Raw genomic sequence first — 24,201 nt, 5'->3', positions numbered from 1 at the left:
GTACTTTTTTTTGTGTGTGTGCGTGGAACTCAAAGCCAAACAAACAATAAAACATTGGTTGACTATCAGAATGTAAGGATATGATTGTTTACCATTTTCTGGCCCATCCTAAAAACAGTAAGAAAATGCAGAGTAACAATGGGAGTAAAAGGAAAAGAGTTTTAGGATGTGTTGTGGAGATGTTACTGCAATAGATCATTGCACATTTTCTTGGTAAGATGCACAACTAAAATTGTCTTTGCATAATCTTACCATATAGAGGCAACACCTCTGTTGCATAAAGTATCTCCTTTGTGGAATTGAGTTTTGTTGTCCAGAATATCTGACTATAACCAAAGCTGGATTTCTTAACCAGTTCCAGCAACTGTCATTTAACACAATCATTTCTGCCCAAGGTTCTTCTGTTCCTTGGTCAAAGCACACCCCTGTACTTGGATTCATTTGGAGTGTTCTTCCAGTGCTGGTTAATTAAGACCCAGGTTAAATATTGCTGGCAAGAGTTCACAGACTCTTTAAGCAGGAGGGAAATGGGAGTTCTTCCTTCCTTATCCCCAGCTTTTTTTTGTTAGCATGCCTCTGAATCTTGATAGAAACCACAGACTGTTCAGCATCTGAAATCTCTTCATGGAGATAGAACTGAATTTCATACAGTCAACACCCCAAAGCATTGGTTTTGAAGCCAATTTTTAAATTGTTCAAGTAACAAAAAGTATGAAATTGGTAGCGTAGAATTTCTTGGCTAAAATCAAAAAACTTGCAGAAAGCAGCATTTGCAGTAAACTCATGTACAGTTTATGAAAAATTACTGCAAAGGCATTTAGGGGAAAGCAAATGCTAGATTGTTGGGGAAGTGTTAGAGAAAAACAGCAGCGTTGTGCTGGCAGTGTTGAGACAACAGAGGAGTAAATTTCCATTTTAGTGAGGAATGAGAGGTAATAGCTTCCTTTGGGTGCAATACTTCAAACTAGTTGTTGCCATCTGCTCTGCCATAGTTCATAGAACTCTAAAAATGAACATTATATCCTGAGAGATGACTTGGAAGGTGCGCTTCTCTGGAGTGGCACACAGCTGTCCTGCTCTGCAGTGCACACCTCACCTCACACTCTGACCAGGCAGTAACTAACCTGTGGAACTGCTTTTTCCCCTCTGACTGCAGAAGCACATTCTCTGTATTTAGGGATTCAGTTATTTAGATATTGTTGCCCATTATAATATACTGCTTTTATGGCTATTGTTGAAGCTTTTACTTCAGGGCATACTTTATCTGCATAATTGCTTCCTGACTGTTTGCTTTTGATCTGCTGGGGAATTCCTGTTTTCTTTCAATGTTCTGTGGCTCTGGCTATAATACAAAGAGTTTTGCAATCTACACCAAGATGACATTTCAGTGTGTTTTTAAAAATGACAAAAGGATACTCAACTCACTTGTCTGTATTAAGCTCTTAAATTCTTGTTTACAGCTACCAGGGTTTGTTAATACAGGTTGGGGGAAGACTGGGCAGAGATTTTTCCCTTTTCCAGTTTTTAACTATGGCATATTTGTTCAGACATGCCTTTACCTTACACTAATTTCCAATAGAATCCTACTGATTAATTCCCTGGAGCTCCAGATGGTTGCCTCCCTTAGAAGAGTGTCTGTTTTGTTTGTTGTCATACGTTGGTGATGTCCTAGGAGTAAATTGTGTGGCCAGCTTTCTGCAGGTGGGAATAGGTGAGATTATAGGAGTGCCCAGCAGGAATATCTGCCCTGTTAAAGCCTGGATTGCCCTGGTTTTTCAGAGATTGTTGGGTTTGCCTATTACAAACCAACACAGAAAGGGCAGACCTTTTCAGATGGACTGATAGGCATCTTTATGTGCTGCTGGTGGGTTTGGCAGCATTTCAGTTTCTCCTTTGCAAAAGGAATTTTTTAGCCTGTTCATTGATCCTCTCACTGTTGCACAGAATCTGTTGTTTCCCTTTCCCCATGGCTGCTGTTTGGGGTGCTGGGGCAAGGGCAGGTGTTCTCCAGGGCCTGTTCCCTACACCTGCACAGAAGAGCTGCTCCAGCACCTGCTGCTCAGTGAGGATCACTAAGTGGCTTTTGCTGTCACTCTCCTCTCCTGATTTGGTACCTTTGGAGCAGTTTTAGGAGATTTGTGGCTTGTGTGACAGGTTGGATAACCTGCTCCAGCCTCAGGGCTGACCCTGCTGGACCAGGGTGACCCCCTGAGATCCCTCCTGACCTGAGGTGTCTCTGATTCTGCAGAGATCAGGATTCTGCTGCAGGGTTCAGGGCTCCCTTTACAGGACCATGAATGTGAAAGAAGTGATGCATGGCTTCATTCTGCTTCCTCTCCTGCCTCTCTCTCTTGCACAGCAGGTCTGTAGTTATGAGGATCTAAAATTTTTAAAGGCTTCTTAATACCCAACATAAATATATCTCTTTTTTAAAGGCAGTGATGCAGGATCAAAGGGAGGAGTGGAGTGTCACAGCACACAGTTGTCTGTTGGCAATGACTATTCCTTTAGATAAAAGAAACTGCTGGGGTTTTCTGTGTTTTTCTTAAGCATTCAGAGGATAAAATACTGTTTGGAATTTACTGAGCAAGGAGAACAGAGTTTGTATTTGCTATAGGGCTGCTAACTAGGCTTTTCAAAGGCTGTATATGGTATTCAGAGGCATAATACATGACACATTCTGCCATCACAAGTGTGGGAGAATATTTAAGTCTATCACAGCAGGCTTTTTATGTCTTTATATCACCTTTTCAGCTGAACTCAGTTGGCTGCTTCTCAGCTGGGAGAAGTAGTGAGTGTGTTATGTTTGTCTCTAGGACTTTCTCTGCTTTTCCCATCTTCCTTAACAGAACTTTTGCTTTTGACTCCTAAAAGCTCAGCAAACAAAGCTCCTGCTCTGGCCAAGGGATTGAAATCTGGGAAAGTCCAGGCACTCCTCAGCAGTCAGTGGGAATGTTTGCTCTGTTTCCCTGTCTCATTGAAGTGTGGGTGCTGTAGGCTGAATGTGTGCATGGAATGCACCTGTCGCCAAGATCTTCATTAATTTTTATTTTAGGAATTTCTCCACCACTTTATGCTCTTCAGGAACGATGCCACAAGCCTTTAAACACGTGTGAACTGCTTTATGGTGCAGTCCATGTTTGCTCATCAGATTTCTTCACTCATGAATCCTGTAATCAGGATTAAACCTGTGTCTGTCTTGTTTGCTACTTGATGCATGACAAGACAGGAGGTACAAAGGGAAATTCTTAACTTGCTGTCTGAGCTCCAGCTGTTCTCAAGTAGTGGGGATGTGCCTCATCCTAGAGATTGTTAATTGCTATAGGTGAAGCAGGGGTAACTTTAGTGTAAGTCTCTAAAACAGTTAATCTCCTTAGTATATTAGAGACTGAATAAATATTTTAAGGCGTTTTTCCTTAGTTTTATTTTATTGCAACAATAACGAATCATCCTTCACTGGATTCTTCTAGTCAAATGGTTTCTGGCACACTAATCAAAATAAATTCCTGACAGAACAAATGAAAGCATCTACTAATCTCTTTTTTTTTTTTTTTTCCCTCCCAGATTTGCCATGGTGGCTGCTTTTAATTCGTCAGAAAGCATTGATTGGCAAACTTCCAGGAGATCATGAGGTTTACAAAATAACAAAGATTGCAGTGATTCCACTTTCTGAGACAGAACCTCAGGATCTGGAGCTGGAGGTATGGCCATCATCAAGGAACTCTGCCTGTCCCCCTCCTGCTTCAGTGACATAAAACTCAAATGCCTCTCATCTCTTTTTCCTGGTATAAGCAAATGTCTTGAATATTTTGTGCTTTTTTAAAATTCTGGTTTTGATAAGAAGTATTTTTTTAAACAGAAATCACAGGTTCTGCTGGGAAGGGAAATTGCAACAAAACAATACCTGAATTTCATAAAGATCATTTGGAATACCACACAAGAATAAGATTTACTGAACCAGGAGAAAGTATATTCCTAATGGATCCTCTTGCTTTCGTCTCATTTTGGAATCTTAATTCTATAACTTGGCTTAAAGGGAAATCTTTACTTAAAATATTGCAATTTTTTTCCCAGAAGAGAATGGATAAAGGAACAAAGATTAAAAATGAGTAGTGCTAATTTAATTTGGGTGGAAGTTGGGGTGGATCTGGGTATTCAAGTCATGTCAAATGGAGGCAGAGATTCTCACAGTCACAGGAGAAAATGCCTTTCATAGAGGAGTGAGAATTAGGCTATAGATGGAGACCTGCATGTTCCCCCTCTATTTCAGTGTCACCCTTAGGTCTGTGGACATCAAAATCTTGCTTTTGTAGACTTTTAGTTTTCTTTGAATTTTTAAAGAGTACTTAAATGTTGGCTTTAATTCAATGTCATTATTTTAGCTTTGTAAAAAGCACCATTTTGGGATAAACAAGCCAGAGAAGATAACACAGTCCCCAGATGACACAAAATTCCTGCTGAAGACTCTTACTCAAATTAAATCTAATGTGTCTGCTCCAAATAAAAAGAAGGTAAAGTTTTCTATTGTTTCCTTTTTTGTTCTTCCAGAATGTTGAGTTTATAATTCAAAGGTTTTGGTGGATGATCAAATGGAATACAAAGACCTTAAGAAAAACTGCAGAATGTAGAATTATTGTCTTGATGCCCAGTTTAATTTTTTTGATTATTTAGCTGTGGCTCTTCTGTGAATTTTTTTTTCCATTTTGTAATTATATAATTTTGGCAGAATTGCTAATAAAGTTCTTTTTTAGCGGGATTAGCATCTAGTGAGGTTCTAAACTTCCAGAAATTGCTTTGCATTAGTATTTCCTATAATATAGAATTGGAGACAAAATTTGGTGCCTGGTTTCTCAGAAGACACCATCCAATCTCATTTAACTGCTTTTAACACAATAATGGCTTGGATTAGGAAGTCAAACAATAGTTACTAAAATTAGAATAATGTTTCTGTGGCTGCTGTCTCTTGTGTTTATCTCTGCTGGGAATTTTAAGGTCCTGCTCATCACTGGGAAAGTGTTTCTCCTCCAAGATTGGAGATGGAAAATATGACTGGAGTCTTTTTCACTCACAGAAAAAGACATGAGAGCCATTTTTTTTCTCAGATTAGAGAAAGCAAAGAGAAAGAGAGACTGGAGAGGAGATTATTGGAGGAGCTGTTCAAGATGTTCATGGATTCAGACTCCTTTTACTACAGCCTGAGCTATGACCTGACAAATTCTGTGCAGAGGCAGAGCGCCTGTGAGAAAACCAACCTCCCCCTGTGGAGAAAAGTGAGTGGTTTGTGTCTGTTTCTTCCACAAGCGAAGGGAATCCATCTTCTTGGGATCTGCTGTCCAGTAATGGTCATGGTCCAAACCTGGCTGGTCACGTTTTACAGCAACTGAGCACCTTGTCCTGTAACCAGCTCAGGTGCAAGGAAACAAAGGTGTGTGCAGCATGACCTGAACTGAGGTGTTGTGTTAAAGGCACTGACTTGTCTGTGCAGGTGTAGTGAATAAACTGAGGGACACTGGTGTTCTCCCCACAGCTATTGCCAAACCTAACTTGTAATACTGCAAAACCTGCCCTTTTGTCTTCTCAACAGGTGGATGACAGATTCTTTTGGAACAAGCACATGATTGAAGATCTCATCAGCGTTGATGTGAGTCTTATTTCTAATGTGTATTGTGAGTCTTATTTCTAACGTGCATTCTTTAGTTCTTTTTAGTTGCAATGTTTGCTGAAGGCCCTGTGGGTGTTTGATTACAAACCTGCTTGGCAGACAGGTCAGGATCAGGGCTGTGCCTGCTGTAGCTGAGCAGCTGGCACTGCCTTCTGCCCCCAGCCAGCCTCCCAGTCAGCCTGTGACCACTGCTAAGGAGTGAACAGCAGCTGAATTCAAACATTTACTGCAGTAAAGCAGTGTAGAACAACCTGGTGTGATGTGTTTGTGCTGATTTCTGAAGGTAAATTTGAGTTGTATTTTTACGGGAAATGGATTATCCCTGAACAGAGCTGAGCTTGATAATAGGGAAGAGCCAGAAAAGAAATAAGCTCGGAATTCCAAAGTTTCCCTGAGATAAGATTTTGGCCCTCCACAGTGGAGGACAGTGTTTTATCTCTTTGAGCACAGTAGCTGATCAGTGTAAAAGCAGTGTAGAACAAGTTGTCCTGAACATCTGTTCAGAGTAAATAAAACATTTTCCTGGCTAATGAGCACATAAGGAAGCAGCAAACCACCAATCTTTCTTCAGTGTATGACCTTCCACCATTCTAAATTAACCTTGTAGATCAAGGACTAAGTTTCTAACTTCTGGATGCCAGTTTAGGCCAAGTCTAATTTTCTTTAGGGATGACAGGAGACATTTTGCCTTATGCCCTGCTCCTATTTCATGGATAATTGTACATGAACAAATGGTTGTGGAGTCACAGCAGGGTAAACCTATGTCCTCTGTGAAAAGTTGTGTGCAATGCAGGAATGTAATGAGTTGTATTTTTCATATTATAAGATATAAATGGATAACCTCGAGTTAGTGGGGAATTTGGATTTTAATGTTTATGAAATCAATGTTTTAGGGTGCAGAGCCATGAACCAGTTGTCTTGAGGACTGAATTAGCCCATATGAAGCTTTATGCTGCTTTGTGTTGCTGGAAAATAGGCTAACATCCGCCTTCCTGTATAAATGTGATACAGTATGTGTCCACACAGAGGTTTTAAAACTGCCTTAAAACAGAAACTAGGTCGAAAAGTTGCTTTCTTTCTCCTGATTCAAAAGCATTGTGACTAATGGAGGAAAAATGGTGGTATCTCTTACAGAAATAAGGATAAGGCAAAAATTAAAGCATGAAAAGCATGTGAATCATCTGTTTTATAAACATGAGAAATGGCAGAAATAACTGTAGGTAATGTTGGACCGACAGGAAAGTAAATGTTTTTTTGTAACCTCCAGAATGCTGAAGTGGACTTCTGGATTATCCCCATCATCCAAGGATTTGTGCAGATTGAAGAGCTTGTGGTAAACTACAGTGAATCTTCTGATGATGACAAGAGCAGTCCTGAGACCCCTCCCCAGGAGTCCTCCTGTGTGGATGACATCCACCCCACGTTCCTGGTGGCCCTGATCTCGCGCCGGAGCCGGCACAGAGCGGGTAGGACACACGGTCCAGGGGGTGCTGGGCATGGTCCTGAGCCCTGCACACGGGGGAAATGGACACTGCTGAGCTGCTCTGCACATCCCAGCCCCTGTCAGTGTGTGCTGCAGCCTTCCCTGCTGGGAGGAGGCACAGGAGAGGCTGCAGTGCCTACAGCTCTCACTGGGGGTGGTTGCTTGTCGGAATCCTAGAAAGTTAGAATTTGGGGTTTTAGTGTATAGTAATACATATGAGTCAAGATGGAGGATTTTGGGTGCTGTCTTTGTCCTTATTCTTCACCTTCTTCTTCACAGGTTTGGGTGGTTTTCTCTGGTTTGGGTGGTTTTCTCTAATTTGGGTGAAGAAGGTCTGCATTGCAGGCTTTGGGTGGTCATTATTGGGTCAATACCATAAATAATAGAGGTGTCACCTTGGAATTGGGTAATTATCAGTTAAAAGACCTTGGAAAGAGTTAGAAGCTCTCCATTTCACCTCGTTTCCCCAGCTTGCTAGTTAAGCTCATGGCACATGAGCCTGTAAATACTGTAAATAGATGAGATATAATAAAACATTCCAAGTCCAAACTTGACATCTTCATTTCCCGTGTCTTTCATCCTGACCTCGGCTGAGATCAAGAAGCCAAAACCCTTACAGCTGCTGAGGGAGCTTCACTGGTCTGCTCAGGAGCACTGAGGGCAACCTTGGAGGTCACATTCCTGAGGCAGAATTCCATTTTTTAGAGATCTCCCTGATCAGGACCTTGCTTTTAACTCTGTGCTGGTAGATTTTGGTAGGCTTGGATGGGAGTTAAATTTTCAAAGCTTTTTGAGGGCTTTGGCAGCAGCTGAAGAGGCTTGAAAAGCCATGTGTGTGCATGCCTGTGTCCCAGGAGGTGTTTGTGAGGGGCAAGGTGTGAAATGTGGCCATGCTTTGGTCTTGTACCTTATTTGACTTAGAGTAGCAAGGCAAACAGAAATTATTCCCTGTCCTTGGGATCTCAGAAAGACTGAATCACTTTACAGCTTAATAAATCCTGTTCAACTCCAGGCTTTTCAGTCTGTCTGATTTTTATGAAGACACTCTCCAATATCTCCAACTCCTTTCTTACACAGTTGGGTTTTTAACATGTCAAACAACCCAGAAAAAACCCTGTTGAGCTTACCCTGCTGTAGGACTGCACCTTTGTACCACAGCTCACTTGGATGCATTTAACTCAGTTCCAAGGAAAATGGTTTGTCAGAACAACTTGGAGTAAATACTTCAGGCTTTGAGTCGTACCTGGTTTGCAGTCTGCCTTTTTCACACTAAATTGTTACAGCAACATTCTAGAGGGAACATTTCTTATTGATTCCTTCTAACTATTAATGTCACTTTGCTCATCTGATTTCTAGTCCATAGCATAAACTGTGTAGAGTTTTCTCCCTGTCTGATTAAAGGCTGTAATGCTGCTCTGACAATTTCCCTATAAAGGTCCCTATTATGGGCATTTTTCATTCTTCTCCCTTCCCTACTTTTGACCTCTTCCCTTCTGTGCTGTTAAGGTTCAGCTTAAGAGTTTGGTTCAATGCTACTTCAGGACTTAGAACTGAGTTTCCATGACCCTGAATATTTTTCCAGCTTTTACTCCTTTCCTTTCCTTTGGTACCACCTGCATCCTTTCTGAAATAATGATGTACTCGCCTTTGAGTCAAGGATATGCAAAGACATTTCTGTTAATGAGCAGTTCAGAGCTGGGTAGGCATAGAACTGTAGTCAGAGGAGCATTATCTCTTAATGGGCAGAAAAAGTTACACAAGTTAAAACAAGGAGGGGATGGCTTCTGTTTTGTGTAACATGCAAATCCTCTTGGGCTGCTTGTGGGATCACTGTGAGAAGTGGAGCCTCTGACAGGAAAAGTGGCCTTTAGGTTAATGAAAAATAGTGAGTAAAACTTTGTCCTAAATGTGACAGAACAGGAAGAAATGTGTCTTTTAAGATGTGACTTTAAACTGCCCTGTGCTGTCAGCTTACGTTCTGCTGCTCATAATGTAAATAAATGTTATCCAAAATCAAAAAAAGGAACATAATTTTTAATATTTAAGGCAAATACTTAAATATGACTTGACCTTTCTCATTCCCCCTCCTTAGGAATGAGGTATAAGCGAAGAGGTGTTGATAAAAATGGAAACGTGGCAAATTATGTTGAGACAGAGCAACTGATCCATGTCCATAATCACACCCTTTCCTACATCCAAACACGAGGCTCTGTGCCTGTTTTCTGGAGCCAGGTTGGATACAGATACAACCCACGGCCCCGCCTGGACAAGAGTGAGTATTTGGATGAAAAACCTAAAAACCAGAGTGCCCTGGAGCTCTTCTTTTGAAGTGATTTATGTGGGTGTGGTGCATATGTAGAAGGATGAAGCAGGTTTATTGAAAGTTAAATTTGTGTCCCATCTTTGCACAGAAAGCAAAATGCAGCAAAATTCAAGAACGTGTTTGCTGTACGCTAGACAGTAACAGCAATGTTGAAGTTGAGCAAATAAATGAAAGACCTTTAAAAGTAATTTTGTACAATGTTATTATCTTTAAGCTAAGGTATCTTGGTTTTTTAGAGTACAAATTTTGGGTAGGATTTAATATATCAAACAGCACTTACTGCTGAACAGGCTGTTTCTGTCTGACACTTCTCTGCCTTGCAGGTGAAAATGAAACCGTGCCCTGTTTTCGTGCACACTTTGAAGAACAGCTGAAAAATTACAAAAAGCAGGTGAGTGCTACATGACAGAACAGTAATCTCATGAAAATGCAGGGGCTGAAGGTTAATGTTTTTAGGCTGTTTTTCTTGGTGATGTGTTGTGGGTTTTTTTAGAAGCTTGTTAACAATTGGAAGGTTGGTACATAAATAGGATTTAACTTTTGGTTTTTCAATTATTTTTGTGAGTAACCAGTAAAATCCAGGAATAACTTAAAATGTGTAAACCCTATTTCTGTGTCGTATGCATTCAGAGCTTCTCTGTATTTAAATTTATGTAGGCAAGGAGCTGTTGGAGCTTATTTCTCTTAGGTACAATCTATCAAAGATTGTAACTTCAGCAAGATTGCTACAAATCTTTAACTCTTGAGCTATTTGTTATTGCATGGTGTAAATCTAAGCAAGTTGTGTAGCAGATGAAGGGTGTTAAATAATTAAACTTTTGAACAGGTTATTATTAACTTGGTGGATCAGACAGGCAGAGAGAAGATTATTGGAGATGCTTACCTTAAACAAGTTCTTCTCTACAACAATGCAAATCTGACTTACGTTTCATTTGACTTCCATGAGCACTGGTAAGAAACCTTTTAAAAATGTCACTTTGCGTCTTTTTTATTGGCATGAAAGGCGAGTATAAAGGAGGAGAAAACTCACTATTATTTCTACTTCTGCATGAAACCCTGTTCTTTCAAACGAGATTAGTTTTTAAACTGAAACACTGTGAAACTTCAAGTTTGGGTAACCAAGCACTGCTGTTTGTGATGTTGTGTCCCTGACCTGTGAAATACGCAGTTACTTATTGGGCAAAGCTGAACTGTCACACATTTGTAAGAGTTTCCTTAAACATGCCATGAATGTAAAGCTGTGGCTGACCTGCTTTTTCAAGCTGTGTAGCATTTTGCTTTTAATTCTCTACTTCTGTTACTCTTGCTTGTTTTTATAGAAAACATGAGGGGTTCTTTCAGGACCCTGATGCTGTTATTTTAATATAAAATACACGGATTTTATCCTAATCCAGTGTGAGTAGTTGCTGTTTTCATGACTGCCCTCTGATGCTGCCGTGCTCTAGGGCAGAGCTCACGTGCCCAAGCATGTCATCTGTCACAGCCATGTATTCCTCCTGCTCCCCTCAGGCAGGCTGCATTTGTGAGGGGTCTAAACTGCTTTAATCTTCACTTCCAAACTTAATCTAGGGATTGCAGCTGGCCTGGGAGAGCATTACTGGCTGGCTGAGTATGGCATTAGTAGATATCGTCAGATATTAGTAGATATTGTAGTGGGAAGGGAAACCCCTCTCAGAACACTGTTGGCACCCTGGATTGATTTGATAAATAATCTCTTATTTAGAGGAATTTTCATTTTCCTTCATTCACTTTTCTCCTACGAACAGCTGTAGTGAGCAGGACTGTTTCTGCACTGTGAGCAGGAGTGGATTGAGAACGATCCTGAAAAATAACCAGATGAGGCAGAGGGAGGAGGAGGAGATGTGTCTATAGGTGGTTTTCTCTGTACTGGCAGAGCAGGACTCACCATCCCATTTCCAAATCTACAGTGGTTACTTTTCTTGAGACTTAAATGAGAACAGAATGTTGCACATGCCTGAGTAGCTGCACATTTGTTCTTCCTAATGGAAGCAGCATTAAAAAATGTGAGGTCTTGAGAACTTAATGATCTTTTAACCTCTTGCCTTGGATTTGGATGCTGAACTGTGCTGCAAAATAGTTCTGAATATTGGCTCCTGTTTAAAGCTCATTGTGGGAGGGAATGCTCATCTCTCTCATTTAGCCAAAACACCATCTTTGTTAACATGACAAATAAGATAAAGTTGTTAAGCAAAGTCACTGCTCTAATTCAAACTAACTTTGGTGAAATTCTGTGTTTCAGCCGAGGAATGAAGTTTGAAAATGTTCAAACACTGACTGATGCCATTCATGATATTATTCTTGACATGAAGTGGTGCTGGTAGGTACTTGAGTGTTTTTAGATAGTAGGGCACATTTGTAGAGGAAAACACCGACAAAGACTAGACATTGAGGCCTTAATTTTCTCCAGACCTGTGTGTTTTATATTTCTCTTTTGGTAACCAGCTTGTTTGTCAGAGTCTTTGTCTTCTGAAGTGTTGGTGTTCTGTTCATGTAACAGCAGAAATTCTGAGGTGCTATTTCCTGCTCAAGGTTTACTGCATTTCACACTTCTAGGGTCACTCACATTTAATGTGAAACACTCTGTATTTGACCCACAAACCCTCGGATGGCAGCCTTACTGTTGACCTGTTTGACCTATAGTTTGAACTGATTAAAGTTCATCCATTTGGGTAACAAGTGTGGCTGCAGCCTCGATCAATTGCTCTGTATTGTTCTGTGTTGCTGTCATTATCATTGGCTTCTCTGTTCTTGAAATTAAATGCTTTTGCTCTTGAAGGCTTGTGTTATGTATGCATGAGTTGAATTGAGCATCTGACTGCATCTCAAGTTTGTGGCCTCAGTAGGATTTGTCTGATACCCAGTCTAGATTAAAGAAGAGGATAAGTTGGAACAAGAGGAGTTAATTCAGTGTAGGGTGTGGCTGCAACCATAAACAGTGCTCCATGTGTAAAATGTTCCACTGTTCATAGAAGCTGATGAATTACACTGGATTTTAAGTGTCTCAGTGTGCTTTTGTTCTCTTCCTGTTGCAAGGGTTGACCAAGCTGGAGTGATCTGTAAGCAGGAGGGGATTTTCCGGGTTAACTGCATGGACTGCCTGGATCGGACCAACGTTGTGCAGGCTGCAATTGCCAGAGTGGTCATGGAGCAGCAGGCACGTAAAACTGAGGGGCTCTGCCAAGTACTCAATGCCTCACACCTCAATTGTTGTCCACAGAGAAATCTGTGTTTGAAAAATGCTAAACTGACCTCTGCAAAAAAAAAAAAAAAAAAAAAAACCCACAAAAAAAACCCAAACAAACCAAAAAAACTTGCAAAATACTTGAAGAGCCATGAAGCTGAGAGGAATAATAGGTACAAATGCAAAACTTGAAATCATTATAGAACACTGCCTCTTTCTGAAAGGACTGACTGTCCACAACTTGGAGAGGATTGTCTTGTTTGGATTTAGTAATTTCAGTTTAAGTTACGTTGGAATACAGAGTTTAGAAACAAGACATCTTCCTCCCTGCAGGTCCGTTACTGAAATGATGTTAAAGGACCAAAGTCTAACAAGCTGGATGCTATTTTAGGTGCTTTGAAGGCACCTAAATGCTCTGAGGCAGCAAGTAGAGAGATTAGTTGTCCCTTGTGTAGAGGAATAATTAGTTAATGATGTAAATAGCCCTTATGGCTGTGACTGTTGTGCTGTGGAATAGTTCTCCCTGTAAGAGGAGGGATTTCCAAGCAGACTGAGAGTACTTTCCTTTAGTTTTCCTCTTTGCTCTGGCCCTCAGTTGCTTTCTGAGAAGCTTCTTCCTTTGTGAAGACTTCACTGCCACAGTACTGCTACAGACCTAATGTGCTGTAACTGAGACATCAAAGCCCCAGTCACAGCCCAAAATGAGCAAACTTGATTATGGCTCAAGTGCAGGAGAAAGGATGAAATGGGTCCTTCATTAGGGTGAAAAGTGAATGGATCTGGCCGTTGTACCTGGCAGTTCCTCTTTGTTATTATGAGCTCCTGACACAGGAGTGCTGAGGACCAGGGGAGGGATCAGCAATCCCACAGTCAGTATTTTAGAACAGGGTTTCTATCCAGGGTAACTCTTGAGGTCCAAGGCAATTCTTTCAAAACCAAGAGTGTTCCAGATTGTTGTGAAGAGGCTTCACTAATCGTTGCTGGAGTGTGAGCTTGTGATGTGCTGCATCATTCTCATCCTGGAGCTGAAGTACTGGGGAATCAGTTCATGACTGAGAAATGCCCTGAGCATTGCAGGGTCAGTGGCATGGAGTGAAGGACTGAGGGTTACATGTACCTCTCACTTCTCCTCCTTGGAACCACTGGATCTGCTTTCTCTCATCTGGAAACTTGATAGGGCTTTCAAAGTTAATGAGCAGCTTTGTGTTAATTTTCATCTAACTTGCAAAAGTTACTTGAGCATTTGGTTTCAGTTGTAATTTGAAGTTTTGCTATGATTTATTCCAAGTTATCCCTATCAATTAGTGACTGCATTGCAGTTATGTATGTCTGCCCACTCAGTGTGTGTACAAAGCCTGACAGTGGTACTGTACCCAGGGCTTATCTGGGGAAAAGTGAAGGACTGGGTGTCCTAAGAGGGAGATATCTTACTCTAGTATCAGTGACAAACAGTAACTGTCCAAAATGTGCAAGCAGTAATAATAAACCAACTGAAGTTATCTTTCTTTGTTTTCAGACCCTTAAGGTCATGAATGCCTTTGCAATAGAAGACATATTAACTTGTTTATTTTGAATTTGTGATGTCTGGGTTTTTTTGATGGTTCTCTATTGAAAAATTTCCAGTATCTTGAGAATCTACAGTAACTTGTTTGCCTTCAGCTAATTTTTTTGATGATTGACTTAACATCCATAATTAATGTTACTGCTGCCTCCAGTGATATGATGTTTAGCAGTAAACCACCAATTCATTAATTTAATCTGACAAATAGCATGTTGGCTTCCTTTCCCCCATCATACAAAACCTACCAGTTAAACGCTTGGCAAGCGCTTCCATTTACTTCACCGAGCTCTGATACAGAGAATGACTTTGACTTTGGGCACTGAATGAATACATATGTCAACTTCCAGCTGAAAAAACTGGGTGTGATGCCACCAGAGCAGCCTCTGCCAGTGAAATGCAACAGGATCTACCAGATCATGTGGGCCAACAACGGCGATGCCATCAGCCGGCAGTACGCGGGCACGGCTGCCCTGAAGGTAAGGGGGAGAGCCTCACCTGCCCCCAGGAATGGCTCCTGTCACAGGCCTGGTGTGCACTGGAAAACACTGGGAGATTTAAGAGTTTATCAGCTCTTCTGTGTGGTTTTGTTCTGGAGAGATGAGGCCTTGCAGTGGAAGAATGTTGTGTGTCAAACTGGGTGTGAGTGGGAGAGGAGCTGAGTGCTCCCAGCACTTCACCTGCATTCTGTGCCCTTCACATCTGGGGACAAAGCACAGCAGAGCTGAGGGTTTGACAGATAGCTTAATTATTACATCCATTTATATTTGATCATGGTATGGTACTTCTAAGCACTTACAAAAAAATACTCTAAAATTCTGGAGATTGGGCTGTGTTAGGTAGTAGGGGATATTAATTTGCTATGTTTTCTAAAAACTCTTCTTAATTAGCTGTAATGCACTCTGTCTGCCAAGATCAAGCATGAAACACTGTGCTTCTACTCCTTTGAAAAGTCATAGAATTTGAGTTATTTGCTGCGTGTAACTGGTGGAACAAATTTTAGTAGTTGCATTTGGCAGAAGAAAAATGATGATGATGGAAACACTTAAATCTCTCTTTAAGTACCTCTGCTGAGCTTTGATTAGTTGATTGCACTAATTCTTTAAAAAGAATTTTTAAAAAAAGCCTGACATGCTTGTTTTCATTGAGTGTATTAAACTTTAAATCTGAAGTGCAGGCCTCAATTTATAAATCTAAATTTTCAGGCCTTCTGCTGGAAGATTTCTCCACTCACTGTTGAGGTTCATGGATTAAATGAATAAATTTTAATTGTGGTTTTTATTTTAATTTGAAAGTGAAACATACTTGAAATATTCTTCACAGGAGTTGATGTGGCTTTTAGAAGTGCTCTGTGCCAGTGTTCAGAGTGTCTGAAAATAGAATCCTCTAATGAAGTAACTACTAAAACAGCTTTTTATTCAAATTCTAAGCCTTCCATGGCCTAGAAACTTTCCTTTGTTTCTGAGGTTGTGAGGATATGTGCTGCTTTCTCCCAGTAAGTTTTGTTAGTCTTGTTTTGGTAGCAAAAGCAGAGAGATGAAAACCATTTTTCAGTAAGCTTCAGTCTTCCCTATTGTTCCAATAGTGTTCCTTTTACATTAAAGGCTAAAAAAAAGGGATTTTTTTCCTTTTGGAGGTATTGAAGCATCACAGTGATTGATGTATTGAAAGTCCTGCTTCAGTGGTAGCTGGCTTATATGTCCAGATTTGTTTTCTATTGGAATTTCCTACTGAAATTGTAAGCACAGGATTCTCTGCGGAGTCAATGCCGGAAGATGCTCTTTGAAAAAAAAATCAGTATTTTCAACTTCTATATGAAATCTTTACTTGAAGATAATTCCTGAGTTTGCTCTATTCACTTCTGAGTTTCAGAGTGCCAAATCCTTTGAGCTGAGCCTGCTGCTCCAAAGTTTGATGTGTGCATGATTTGCATGTTGTTTGTGGCAGGGTGACTTCACAAGGACTGGAGAGAGGAAGCTGGCAGGGGTGATGAAGGATGGAGTGAACTCTGCAAACAGATACTACCTGAATCGTTTCAGGGATGCTTACAGGCAAGCAGTCATAGGTAAGGGCACAGTTTCAGCCAAGCTGAGCTGTGGTATTTAAAAAGATTATTAAATCACATTGGTTTCATCTTTCTGACTGATTGTTTTTCCCCTGTTGCTTAAAAGCACCGTGAGTGGGTAAATGTCTGTACTGGACACTATAAAGAACAGTCTCACTCACTTTGGAGTTTACACAACACTCAGTTCAGAGGGATTGCATGCAGTGTGACTCAGTGGAGACTTTGCCCCAACTTAATTTTGGCATGAAATGCCTTGTAGCATCTCTCTCTCTCTTTTTTTTTTTAAGACAAAGTTAAATTTATGTAGCAATTATCTCTTAAAATCATGAGGAACTCTGTTTTTTAACTGAAAGTAGGGTTGCACTTTCTGAGTTTGCAGTTAGAGGCAACATTCTTTTCAGAAAGACTACCAAGAGCATCATTAAAAATGCAACATTTGGAAGGAATTTACAAACTCTTGCCATGTATCACTCTTAACTGTTTCTTGCTTGATGTTTTCTGGGGTTTATTTAGATTTGATGCAGGGTATCCCAGTGACAGAGGACCTGTACTCCATATTTACAAAAGAGAAGGAGCATGAAGCCCTGCACAAGGAGAACCTGAGGAGCCACCAGGAACTGATCAGCCAGCTGCTGCAGAGCTACATGAAACTGCTGCTGCCAGATGATGAGAAATTCCATGGAGGTTGGGCACTCATTGACTGTGATCCAAGGTTTGTTGGACAAAGTTAAAATTGATCAGCTGCTACTCTGACACCTCTGTTCATACCTACTGATGTTAAAAGGTTTTGATAGCTGATGTGTGAACAGAAATCAATTTGGACAGTTCTGGAGAAGGACAGGAGTGCTTGAAGGGTTTGAGTACTTGTAGTTGTAAAGGGAGAAGTGCTCGAAGCATGTGCCTTTCCCAAAGTGCCATAAAAATGGTGCGTGCTGGAATTACCTTTGAGACATCCTCTGGAAACGGATGTGTTTGGTTATTATTGCCAAAATGTGGCAGGTGCCATGAAGAGAACTTGTAGAGCTAAGGGTGGTTAAAAGGGAGTGCTTGAGGAGCTGTTGTTCCTTATTGCTTTATGGGAAAGTGTAGCTTGACTGATTCAGGTTGAATCCTTGGGGAATGAGTCAGCAGTTGGACAGTCTGGATTTGTGTTCATGGGAAGTAATAGGCATAAACTCTGAACTTCACTCCTTATCAAGGTCAGAGTTCAGGAGCTTGCAAGAGACAAACAGTGGTTAGAGATCTGCAGGTTAAACTTCAGCATCTAAAAATAGCAGAGCAGGTTGTTATGACAGCTATTCAGGGCACAGACTCATCACCCTCACTGAGTCTGAGGTATTTTTCCATTTCTCTGGTAGCATTTTTAATAGCTTGTGGGTTTTCTGTTTATTTTTGGACCTTCTGCTGATGTATTTGAGCTGTAAGGTAATTTCAGGTTTGAGAGAGAATATTGCTTACATGGATCCATTTGACAACACACTGTGATTGAAACTTCTTGTGACTTGTGTCTAGCTCTTAAAGGGTCCCCAGAACACTCAGGGCATGGTTACAGCTCTGCAAATAAAACCTTCTACCCTGTATTTATTTTTCTTCCCTTCAGTCTCATCGATGCCACTCACAGGGATGTGGATGTGCTGCTTTTACTTTCGAATTCTGCCTACTATGTGGCCTAGTAAGTTATTACTTTCCCTTACTATGTGCAGTTTATTTTAGTAGCTTTGCTTTAGGTGAGTAGGAAGCACTAAACTCTGTTTCTCTTCTCTAGTTACGATGATGAAATCGACAAAGTGAATCAGTACCAAAGGTTAAGTCTTGAAGCTCTGGAAAAAATAGAAATAGGTAAGAAAACAGTCACTCCGTGTCTTTTTTTGAATGCTTTTAACAATGGCTTGAGCACTTACCAAAGCATCCTACAAATGTATTGAAGCAGCAGCCCTTGAAGTGTGGCACAAACCAGGGCAGCCCACCTAAAAATGGCCCTTCTGGCTGATAACAGATGCCAGGCTCTTCCTCCTGCTGGAAATGGGAGCTTTGATCACTGGAAGGGTTCTTAAGTTTTCCCTCTTTCAAACTCCTGGAAGAACCATGGAGCTCTCCAAAGAGATTTCATTATTTATCAAATGGCAGGAACCCTTCTGTCAACTTCTGGAATGAGTCATGGGTTTGTGCATTCAGTGCTCTCTTCCTTTGATCCAAACACAGCAACTGGCTGGGAATTGTACTTTAGATCTATTTCATAGCTTTGTAAAGCTTCTTTCTCAAGGGCTGATAACAAACATGCTATTAAAAAAGCGCCTTGGGCTGACTGAACTTACTTGCCATAGAATGTAACTTCTGCAGGCTAAATCCAGCATTTTCTGCTGGAAGTATTAAAATTGTGGTGACTTTGAAGCATGAAAAAAGTGTCCAGTTGGAGAGAAGGGAGTGTGTGGCCTCCTGATGGAGTTTAATCCTCCATTACACAACACACAGTGATTTCATCATCTCCTGACTGTAACTTTCACTGTGTGTGCAATTTCTCAGAGTTCAGGGGAAAGGCCTCCCTCACTTGTCTATGTGGAGATTTGTATCCTGAGGTACAGAACAGAGTGAAACATCTACATCCACACCTCATTTAATGCTTTAGATTGTGCAGTGCACTGAAGAGTTGAAGTACTTGGTCTAAATCTTGAAATTTCGATTACACCCTCTTGATAAAAATATTAGTTTTTCCTTTAATCCCTTTTAAGGAGCATTCCCCAAAAAAACCCACAGGATGTAAAAAGTTTCACGAAGAAGGATGGAAAAAAAAAGTTTTAAAGGGTGATTTGCAATAAACAATCAGACTGGATTGTAATAGACATAAAGAGTCTAATTGCTTTTTGTAACTTATCGATTGTTTAGTTAATGTGAAAATCTTTCATTTAAAGTGATGTCCTGCTCTGATGAAAACATGAAGCCTTTTAGGCTGGAAAAGACTCAGCACTTGCATACCCTCAGGTGCAGGCTCTGCAGTATCTCTTTCAGGGTTTGGGTAAAGATTTCTCCTGGTTTCTCTCTCAGGGCCTGAGCCTACTCTCTTTGGCAAACCCAAGTTCTCCTGCATGAGGCTGCATTACAAATACAAAGAAATGAGTGGATATTTTCACACTCTCAGGGCTGTGGTTCGCAGCCCAGAAGAAGATGGAAAAGGTTTGTATCCTAAGTAGACGTTTTAGATATAGAAGTGTACTCAGTGTATTTAGTGTTTCTCTAAAAAAACACTTGTTCCATTGCTCTTAACATTTATCCTGCTTCAGAAATCACTCCAACGAAATCCAACTGGATGAATTGGGAAAGCAATTTTAAAAAAAAACACTCAGATGTTACTGTGTTAATAGAAAGAAAAATAAGTTTCAGATACAGCTTTAAAACAAAATACCTCTATAGAACTAGAGTAATTTCCCTGTCCAGGTCTTTATTGCTCCAAAAAATTGGAAAATGAAGTTAAAATTAGCTCCTAAAGAGGTAAAGAAATTGATTTCTTTAGGGAAATCAATGTCTGGAAATGTTCTTCCTTGTTGCTTAACTGGATTAAATGAACACTAACAAGGGAAAAAATACCACTTCATACCTGGAGCACTGAGTTTTGTCAACAAGGATTAGAATAAATAAACTTGTTTCTCTTCCTTCCCAAATGAGGCAGTGTGGCAGTGATTTGCTTAATGCTCAGTATTTAGGGCTGAAGGAGTGTTTATTATTTAGGTTTGTTTTTGTAAGCTTTAAATCAGAATTGCAGCTTGTAGGGGACAACTGCTCTGTGGCGTGAAAGAAAAAAAAGATCAATAAAACCAAACAAACTTAATTATGTTAAGATTAGACCTGTTTCTTTGTAGATTGTGGAATATGGGCTTTGAAGGGTGTTTTTAAGGCTGCTGTTTGGGTTTCAGACACTCTCCAGTGTATTGCAGAAATGCTGAGAATCACCAAGCAAGCAATGGGAATGGATGTGCCCATTATTGAGAAGAAGCTGGAGAGGTGAGTACCTAAATTGTGCGAACCTTCTGTATCCCACCTTTGCTCTCAACTCTCTGCTTCTCCCAGCTGGTTAGAAAGTGTAGCAAAAAAACTTGGTTCTTTTTTACAGGTATTGCAGACTGAATATTTGCTAAATCTGGCTACTGAGTACAGCATACACAAAGTCAGGGTTAAAAAACTGGAGAATTCAAATCCTTTTGCATCAAAAACTAAAGTGCCTGCAGAAACTGCCTGTTCCTCTTGTTTGGCTACTGTTCTGTATCAACCTTCCTTTGTTTTTATTGGTTTGAGCTTGAGTAGCTTATATGGGTACAATATTATTGTGGAAAAAAAGGATTAAATTTATTATTTATGTAAGGGAAGGGTAACTTTGGAACTAAAATGTCCATCTGTTATGGAAATAGACTGGAAGACAGTGAACACTTGATGCTTTGATTGTACATTAGAGATCTTTTTCCTCTTCCAGGAGGAGCAGCAAACCTCATGAAGACATCATTGGCATTCGGTCTCAGAACAGAGGGTCCCTGGCCCAAGGCAAGAATTATTTACTGAGCAAGTTCTCCTCCCTCAATCAAAAGGTGAAACAAACCAAATCCAACGTGAACATCAGCAACCTCCGGAAGCTGGGCAGCTTCGCCAAACCTGAAGTGAAAGTCAATTTCTTAAAGCCAAATTTGAAGGTGAACCTGTGGAAGTCAGACAGCAGCCTCGAAACTCTGGACAATCCGGGGGTAGACCCCAAAGCCCCGAGTGAATCGGACACGGAAGGCTCGGACAATGACTCGTTCCACTCGGACGACTTCCTGACCAATTCCAAGTCGGATGAGGAGGTGGGGCTGGCGGATTCCCTGGAGAACATCGGCCCCACAGACTATGTACTGCCCAGCTGCGGCATCATCGCCTCGGCGCCGCGCCTGGGCAGCCGCTCGCAGTCCGTCAGCAGCACGGACATGAGCATCAGCATCCCCGTGCCTGCACAGGGCCAGGACTTTGCCACGCCTTCTGCTGACAGCACAGAGCTGCAGTTTGCTAAGCCCGTGGATGTGTACTGCCAGAGGTTCGTGCAGGATGCCCAGAGCAAGGAGTGTGATGTTGTGGAGCCTGAGGCTGGTTCTCAGGAGCCCCATCACACGCTGACCCAAAGCAGCAGGAGCGTGGCCAAGAAGGCGGAACCGAAGGCTGAAGCTGTTGCAGACATTCCTTCCAGGCCATCGAAGCTGGATGTTCAGTCTTCTGAGCCAAATCCTCAGCTCTTGGCTGTCGGTGGGCCTGACTCCAGTAAATCCCACAGGAGCCCTGGATCTGTGTCTGGGAACCACGAGCCAGGACTCCACATCACTCCTTCCCCCGCCGACGGCAGCAGCAGCAGGGCCGTGTCTCCCTTTGCGAAAATCCGCAGCTCCATGGTCCAGGTTGCCAACATCACCCAGGCAGGATTGACTCAAGGGATTAATTTTGCTGTGGCAAAGGTCCAAAAGAGCCCTGCAGAACCAGAAGCTTTAAACGAAATCAAACAAAAAGAACTGAGAGAAATGTTTACGCAATGCCAGACACGAATAATTCAGATCTAGTTGCTCATTTGGGGAGTGTTGTTCTAGCTGTGGCTTCTAATAAAATAACACAATGACATCAGGACTATTGTGGCATGAACTGCTACTGGATACTGGGATTGATAACAGGTAACTTGTTTACAAGCAATGAGAGATTGCAAATGAATTTGGTTCTGACCAAGCTTCAGAATTCCCTCAGGCAGGTGAGACAGAACCTGTATAAACCAAATTTAAACAGGTAGCTTAGACACTGGGATTCAATAAGCATGCTGTCTATCTTAGATGTGTTGCACAGTTATTTTTTTGAGACTAATTTTGTAGCTCTTCTGAATTATGTAGAAAGTATTTATACTCAAAAGATGATACTGCACTTCTCTGACCTTACTTACCTTGCACTACACCAGCAAAATAAAGTACCGGTAAATTACATTTTATTTATTTTTGGACTAGTATTTTTACTTGTTTTCATTGAAGTTCTAGATGCAGCTCTCTATGAATTGTGCCTCTACAATGGGAACCGATGTGTTTTTGTTGAATTTAAGTATGTTAACCAGCAAGTAAGATTTCTTTGCTGTTCTGTTCTTTCCAGATATCCTGGGACACTTTCATTATAGATAAAGCTTAAAGACCCAATCCGAAATACCCACAATCCTGCAGTGCAGATTTCTTCTGAAGATTGGGTTTTTTTTCCTCACTTGTTTTGAGGTGAGGGGAAATGAAGCAAATGTCTTTAAATTGTCTTACCCATGTTAAAGCAGTTCCTTTTTTTTTTTTTTTTTTAATTCCAAACTCTGCCAATTTGCTCTAATTTTTTGTCTCTGTAAAGCAAGACGAGCCAGATACCTGCCCATCAGGCACTGTGTCCCTCTGTGCTAGGCTTCTCTCCAAGTGTGAAAAATGATGCAAAACCCCAACAAATATCTAAAGCAGAAGGCCAGTGCACTGCTTTGTAAGATCAGGGTTGCATTAGAGCATTGCTGTCAGCATCTGTTCAAGACCAAATTCGTGACCAACTCCAGCTTTGCACCTCGCAGGGTAAAGCATCCGCTCATGCTGGGAACTGGGTAACAAATCCCCTTCTCTCTGTGTGTCAAAGGATTACAGCTATTAAATCCTCCTTCCCAGGAATGCCTTGCCATGCCATTCTAGTCTAGGACATTGTCCAGAAGCTGCTGTGAAGCAGGACCTTCCTGTGCTGTGGTTTGTGACTGCAAGCACCCTGACAGACCCAGTGCCTCTGTCCTCATCCCTGTACTGTAGATAGGCTGCACGTGGTGTCCCCACAACGTCGTGTCCTGGCCTAGGGTAGCTCTGTGTCTTAGGACTTGTACTGTGTCTGAAATCATTTATCACCTGAAACTTTGATAAACAAATTTGGTTTATTTATTAAAGTGATGTGGGTTTGGTTTCTTGGTTTTTGTTTCTTGTTTTTTTTTTTTTTTTGAGTTGTCTATACTTGTGGCTATATTTAAAATTAAACTACTGCTGTATTTTAATGTGAGCAATATACATGAGATATTTTAATAAAAAAAAGTGGAATCAAAAGATGGGTTTGGTATGTGGTATTAAAGGCACTGGGGGTTTCTTTCAAAGCTCCAGCTATGATCCCCTGGTAGTCAGGGGACACAGCCATGACTTCAGTTCTTTATCCTCTTAGAATGCTGCTGCTTTTCTGGGCAGCTCGTGCCAGGGCCTCACCACCCTCATGGGGAAGAATTTCTATATATTTTATCTAAATCTACCCTCTGTTAGTTTGAAGGCATCACCCCTTGTCCTGTCCAGCTAAGTGTCCTTCCAGCTTGGGAACTATGAAATACTGGAGAATGGCAATGTGCACAAAACCAGCCCCTGAGGCAATCTTAGAACCAAAGCCTGCATTCCAGCCCAGCTCTGCCTTTTGAAGAGACTTAATTTCCTTCCCCATTTGTTCAGTTGCTTCACTTCACAGTAATGCAGCACAAGTCAGATGAAACCATGAATATTCATTTGTAGAGTTAAAAAAAAAAAAAAAAAAAAAAAAAAAAAAAAAAAAGCAAGCTCTAAGTGATTTGAAACAGCACCAAGCTTGGCTCAAGTTTAGGATACGCAAAAAATGTTTCTCATAATAAGTACTCATTATTTAGTGTGAAGAGACAAAATCTCCAGCTTGGCTGTACACCAAAACCCTTCATGTTTAGAACAAGAAAATGCTGTAAAAAAGGGGGTTCCTGTCCCTGTGATTTCAATCAGCAGAAAACACTAAGTAAAGGGGGTGTGAGCTCAGTGAAAACTTGGAAGGAGCCTTTTATCTTGTTCTGAACAGGCTAAATTAAAGCAAAATGTGGAAATGGTTCCATCACAGGTTCCTGCAGGCTGTTTCCAC

At 41.1% G+C, this 24,201-nt stretch overlaps 1 protein-coding gene across 1 annotated transcript in view; it reads left to right on the top strand.

Moving 5' to 3' along the window:
* INPP5F (inositol polyphosphate-5-phosphatase F) overlaps nucleotides 1-23,248 on the top strand; it is a 39,150-nt gene extending 15,902 nt beyond the window's left edge. The window contains exons 3-20 of the mRNA XM_066323493.1: nucleotides 3,565-3,701; nucleotides 4,383-4,511; nucleotides 5,103-5,270; nucleotides 5,585-5,641; nucleotides 6,930-7,128; nucleotides 9,238-9,417; nucleotides 9,792-9,859; nucleotides 10,295-10,419; nucleotides 11,729-11,806; nucleotides 12,523-12,643; nucleotides 14,579-14,707; nucleotides 16,176-16,293; nucleotides 16,807-17,005; nucleotides 17,894-17,965; nucleotides 18,059-18,132; nucleotides 19,336-19,464; nucleotides 20,202-20,289; nucleotides 20,756-23,248. Of these exons, the coding sequence (XP_066179590.1) occupies nucleotides 3,565-3,701; nucleotides 4,383-4,511; nucleotides 5,103-5,270; nucleotides 5,585-5,641; nucleotides 6,930-7,128; nucleotides 9,238-9,417; nucleotides 9,792-9,859; nucleotides 10,295-10,419; nucleotides 11,729-11,806; nucleotides 12,523-12,643; nucleotides 14,579-14,707; nucleotides 16,176-16,293; nucleotides 16,807-17,005; nucleotides 17,894-17,965; nucleotides 18,059-18,132; nucleotides 19,336-19,464; nucleotides 20,202-20,289; nucleotides 20,756-21,860 (3,176 nt within the window). The 3' untranslated portion in view covers nucleotides 21,861-23,248. The remainder of the gene's footprint in view (nucleotides 1-3,564; nucleotides 3,702-4,382; nucleotides 4,512-5,102; nucleotides 5,271-5,584; nucleotides 5,642-6,929; nucleotides 7,129-9,237; nucleotides 9,418-9,791; nucleotides 9,860-10,294; nucleotides 10,420-11,728; nucleotides 11,807-12,522; nucleotides 12,644-14,578; nucleotides 14,708-16,175; nucleotides 16,294-16,806; nucleotides 17,006-17,893; nucleotides 17,966-18,058; nucleotides 18,133-19,335; nucleotides 19,465-20,201; nucleotides 20,290-20,755) is intronic.
* Nucleotides 23,249-24,201: the final 953 nt, after the last annotated feature.

The sequence above is a fragment of the Sylvia atricapilla genome, chromosome 8 (assembly GCF_009819655.1).
Source record: "Sylvia atricapilla isolate bSylAtr1 chromosome 8, bSylAtr1.pri, whole genome shotgun sequence".
Classification (NCBI taxonomy): domain Eukaryota; kingdom Metazoa; phylum Chordata; class Aves; order Passeriformes; family Sylviidae; genus Sylvia; species Sylvia atricapilla.
This window is presented reverse-complemented; position numbering and strand designations above follow the sequence as displayed.